Source organism: Limulus polyphemus, unplaced genomic scaffold (genome assembly GCF_000517525.1).
Source record: "Limulus polyphemus unplaced genomic scaffold, Limulus_polyphemus-2.1.2 Scaffold55, whole genome shotgun sequence".
Lineage (NCBI taxonomy): Eukaryota > Metazoa > Arthropoda > Merostomata > Xiphosura > Limulidae > Limulus > Limulus polyphemus.
In genome coordinates, this window is record NW_013665665.1 from 1 (window position 1) to 5,687 (window position 5,687).

Genomic DNA, 5,687 nt, shown 5'->3' on the forward strand with positions numbered 1-5,687 from the left:
GGGGGGACATTCTGATCTTTTGATTGGTTATACACACATCATTGGGAAGAATAGTTGTAACAGACAAAGTATTTTCAAAAACTGAATAGGTGAGCAGGGCCACCTTGCTTGATTCAATAAATATATCAATATCTCAGAAAATAGAAAGAATAGGAGGTTCTTATTTTATATCCTAGTTTATCAATATCAGTAATTTGATCATCTAATTTGTAAGAAACTATAGACTTTGTATTTGGACACCACAAACATCTAATATGAACCAATGCTGCACTCAACATACCACACAACACAAAAATTTATGTTAAGCTGTGTTTTTTAAATATTTACTTTTAAATTACAAAATGAATTAACAAATAATACTAAAATTTAAATCATAATTAACAATTTGATACCAAACTTATTGATATAAATTCATAGATTAGTAGTTCAATAAAATTTTGAATGCAAGTGAACAAACGAGATGACATGGCCTTTGACACGTGACCTGTCGAGATAGGGTTAAACAAAAACTTTTGATATTCATTTAGGAAGGTTCTAGAGGTTATGCAAATGAAATCCAAACACTGCAAGATGAAAAAAGTATTTTTATACTTAAACTGAAAATCACTTAGCACTCGAACTATTCACAGTCTGAGTGCAAATAACTACAACAGATAATTAACATATTTTTAGTAGAAAGAGTTAAAATAATCTCATTATTGTGTATAAAATACTTGTAAATCTTTAACAAAATCTTACCAGTATTTGTGCAAATAAGTTAAATCTCAGAGTTACCATACTTATTATTGCACACATATCATTCCCCAAACGGTCTCATGTATTTTAACACGAACCCATTGTGAAAGGGTTAATATGTTTTGTGCACCTTCATGAAATTTTGCAAGCTTTCGGTATGCAATAAACATCTTTTATAGACAAAAATACTGGATACTTAATAAAGTATTTGTACTAAAAATTTCTCTATGAACACATGGAGTTAATTGCTCTTTAAACCCTGTCTAACTAATGATCCCACTACACAAGTTGTAAATCACCCAGCAAGCATGTAGCATACCTCAAGAAAATTTATTACTATTTTTCTTTATATTACGTAATCTAACCTAATAAGTTTCTAATTTTTACATTTTATTTACTTTTATGATAATAAATAAAGAACACACATGAAAACAAGAAATATAATACCTGGGTCTTCTTTTTTTTGCTGCTAACTGGTGATGAAACTTAATACTACTTTTTATTATACTAATGGTATTACTATACCAAATAATTCATGTAATTAAATAATGCACCAAAGAACACAGAATAATAAGATGTAAAAAGCAGGCAATATCCTACAACTATCATAATGTTTCTGGCTTTTTAACTCTTACAGTAAGAGACACTAAAAATTCAGCTAAACTTGTCAATGTGTTTCCCATGGAAATAAAAGTTTGAACTGGAAATAAAATAGACAAATCCCTGTACAGAAAACAACATAATATAATACATCATTTGATAGATTAAAAGTTTGGCTTTTTATTGTTTAAAATATAGTATTAAATGTCAGAGAGAGAACTATTGGCAATTTGTGAAAAATGAGATGTGATAAAAGAGGTCTGATTTTCTATTTGATAACTCGGTAACAAAACAAGAACGAAGGCTATAAAAATTATGCTTTATCTGAGCAATGATATTATAGTGAGTAATTTAACAATTGTTGCTCTTCCTCCAATTACAAGTCTGATATTTTCTTTTCTCAATAATTTATTCCACTTTCATACAGAACCAGAAACATTTATCCTAAATCTGTTTTAGATCATCATTCACTCAAAGCTGCCTTAATCTGTGAATAATTTTTAAAAAATCCATACTTTTTGCATTTCTTTTTTGTAACCTCTAAGCCTTTGCTACACAAACTGATGGCAAAGAGTGTATATTAGATGCATTTGACAAACAGACTGTTAAATTCAATATGGAATCCATTATTCAAAATATTGACATTATATCATAATTGTATCATGGTTTTGGTGGGTTCATTTTGTGAACAGAAAAGAGTTACTTATAATTTTATTTTAGATATATAGAGATATATTAGAAAAAATAAACAATTGTGAAAATGTACACACTGTTGTCATATATGCTGAAATAAAACTTCCTATTTACTCAAGTCTTATGGAACTTACGTAAAGCACTGAAAGACAAGGCTGTATCTGTTACATAGCAGCTCTGATAATTGTTCCAATTTACACCTTTAACAAGAATATACACATTTATGACTCTCAAACTTAAACATAATCACCACATTACAGCAAAGAAGCAGGTGAAACCAATCAGTAAATATATAGAAAAAAATTAAGAAATAAATCTCGTACTTACCAGATATAAAACCCTGTGAAGCGAATCAGTTAAATGCTGAACAAGAGTTTTGTCATTGAGCTTTTGTTTACAAAGAATACATTCAAAAAATTTGAATTTTTCCCACTTAAGTTGCCACACCTCAACCACATATTCTAGCCCTATAAAGTATGAAAAAAATAAACATATATTAATCCTAAACTTCCAATGGCTTATATAAATATCTTTAAAATAAGTGACAATTTACATTCAAGAACAGTGTGTGAGAGATTAGGAGATACTATATTAGAAATACACCTTTGAAACAATACTTACAGTACTTGTACCCTTATAACTTAGTATACAATTACTAATTTACATTACTTAGCAAAAACACACAATCTAAAAATCATAAAAACTACAGAGAAATAATGTCCAATAAATGTCAATTTTTTTTGATGAGATCAAACTTGATGTGGTATTACTACATTCATTAGAATATAATGAAAGTACAAAATAGCATTATAAAAACTAATTCACTATAGAGCTTTCTTTATACATACAAAATTAGAAAATAAGCCTAACTTTTCCAAAAGTAACCCAGCTGACAATCATGAAATTGATGTAATTCAATAAATAATACATTATAATGGTATGCTATGCAATCAATCCTTCTTAAAATTTAAAGGGATTTTTTTTTGCATTCAAGCACATGAAAACTGAAGTTCCTGTTGTTGTTTTTATGTAGACAGTACAGGAACCAAATGTATGCAATCAAAGATTTGCATTTGGCTCATGCGATGCAAGTTGTCAATCCCTGGCCTAATACATAGATTTAAGATTAGCCTAAACCTACCAAGTTCTCTAAACCTTATAAGATATTACTGGGTTTTAAGGCTGAAAATATCATTAATAGCAAGAATGCCCACTGATGAATCATTACATTTTAATCTTACAAGTTTTACTTTTCTTATGTGTTGATTAATGACATTAAGTAGTTTTAGCCAATTTGTTATACAGAACTAACTTCATTAACTTACAAGTTATCTTTTTAGTTCTAATCTACTGAGTTAGCTTACTTTTGATCAAAGCTAATAATAAAGTCACATAGTTCAAACTGCTTTAGGTAGCTCAGAAAGTTGATTGTGACTGTAAAGTTGGAACAGTTTAATAAAAGTGCATTCTTTACTCTAGTTGTAAATTTACTATCTGGTGAAAATATTTAAAAAAAATTCATTCCTAGCCCATCATTGGAATGGTTGACAAATACATATATATTCAGGCATAATTACACAAACTTTTCAAACACAGATTACAATCAGAAGTATGTTTGTTCAACTGAAAATAACAGTTGAATTGTAAACTTATGGCATCAAAAGTTCTTATTTTTTTCTTAAATCTAAAGCAACAATCAAACCCTTACCAATTAGAGGAGATAGTGTATTTTTCAATTCATTTTCAAGGTGACAACTTCCACGAAATAATCCTAAAATGTAAACACTTATTAATATATCATTTTAGTTATAAATGAAAGTTAAAAATTGATGGACCAACTCAAAAATACTACAAAACAATTTATAAAGTAGTTTTAAAAAATTAGAAAAAATACCTTATTAAAAATCAATAATTCAATTTAATTAAAATCCTCAAATAAAATTAAATAATATAAATAAAACAAGAACACAAGTTTTCATAAATTTCCTCTTTAATGAAAAAAGAAGAAAGACATTCATTTATATTTTGAAACACACCCTACAACTGGGTTTATGTGACAAGGTGGTACTGGAATATCACTGTAAAGTTAAATGTATACAAGTTTCAAATGTGTTGCTCACACTATTAATAGACGATAAATCTTTCATTTCAAAACTGTGTGTCTTTCTATTTAATAATATACAAATTATTTTGGAAAAACATGATACTGATAGATACATTTATCCACATGTTGGATAAACAGATTGCACAACATCTGTTCTGTCTCATGTTAATATGTTTTAATACTATCACGAACACAAAAGGTACTGGTACAATCACAAATCTTAAAGGGTTTAGGCTTTATCTGTTGACTTAAACAAAAAAATGTATTTCACTTATTGTTAATTCTATCATATTTTTTTAATCTGCAAATTTTTTACATTATTTTATGTTCTACTTTACTTAATTATTCTAGCATTTTACTTTTTATACTTGTGCTTCAATTAAAATTTATGTACATAATTTAGTAACAGTTACTTAAAAGTAATAGACTAGTTAGACTAGATCCAATTTTAGTTGTACTGTTTACAATGCAAATGCTGAACTATACTGATACAACTTCAGCACTTATATGGATTAGATATGATAAAAAGTAACTTTACAAATGCGGTATTCTTCCATTGAAAACTTTCAATTTAGGGCTTTTTTTGATAGAAAATTGTCAAATTTCTTTTATTTCAAGGAGTTGTGCCCACCTGATGCATTGTAGAATCATTTCACATTTTTCATTTTCCAAATAAATGGGAACTTTTGGAAATTCACCCCTCTTTTATTTTTAATGCTTGTAAAGTATGTATACACAAATTCTCAACAAACCTGTATAGTACATGAATCTTTCCAAAGTTTTAAGCTTAATCTAGCAGAAATACAGATGCAATATGAATTAAAATACTACTACAGAGAAATAACTTACCATTAAGTTTTGTCTCTTCATATTTTTGGTCGTGTAATAACTACAAATGAAAATAAGAATACATATTACTAATGTCAGCTTTATCAGTGAGGATATCCAAACTTAAATTAGACATACACATATTTTGTAAGTACATATACATTTACCAAAACCTTCAGTTACTCTACTAGTCCACATACCATACTAGTATGAAACTGCCCTTCCCAAATCATCTAAAATCTGCTTTTTCTACACAAAGCAATATAACTGCATTTTTGTTCTGTATGATCCTGATACTCCAAGTTGATCAATATTCCTTTGTTTTCCAATGCCATTGAGTACAAGGTATATTTCCATCTTGAAAATTTTACGTATCTGATCTGAACATATCCTTATAACACAAGTGTAAGGGTATTTTATAACATAACAATGTTTTGGGACAATATGGAACCTATTGGTCCATCTCGGCTGTCCCATCCTTTAAACTAAACTATTAATAAACAAATTTAAAAAAATCTTGAAGCCAGCCCTTATCATTCATATACTTGTCAAGCTTTTTCTTAAACTCACATTTACTGCCTCCACAACATCCAAAAGCAACCTATTCCAAAGGCCAACCACCCTGTTAGAAAAATAAAACTGTCTCAGCTAAAGATGACTCCTACCCTGCCAAAATTTATACTTGTGTCCCCTAGTCCTACTATTCTCATTGTTAAGTATGAAAAAA

The 5,687-nt window shown here is 28.4% G+C and overlaps 1 protein-coding gene across 2 annotated transcripts in view; it reads right to left on the bottom strand.

The window, feature by feature from the left end:
• Positions 1 to 1,628: 1,628 nt before the first annotated feature.
• The window catches only part of LOC106463777, an 18,216-nt gene continuing 14,157 nt past the window's right edge, over positions 1,629 to 5,687 (bottom strand). The window contains exons 3-5 of one of the 2 annotated variants that reach the window (XM_013923856.2): positions 4,982 to 5,021; positions 3,737 to 3,799; positions 1,629 to 2,495 (exon numbers count right to left, since the gene is read on the bottom strand). In XM_013923856.2, the coding sequence (XP_013779310.1) occupies positions 2,332 to 2,495; positions 3,737 to 3,799; positions 4,982 to 5,021 (267 nt within the window). In that variant the 3' untranslated portion in view covers positions 1,629 to 2,331. The remainder of the gene's footprint in view (positions 2,496 to 3,736; positions 3,800 to 4,981; positions 5,022 to 5,687) is intronic. The other variant, XM_013923848.2, reaches the window with a different exon arrangement.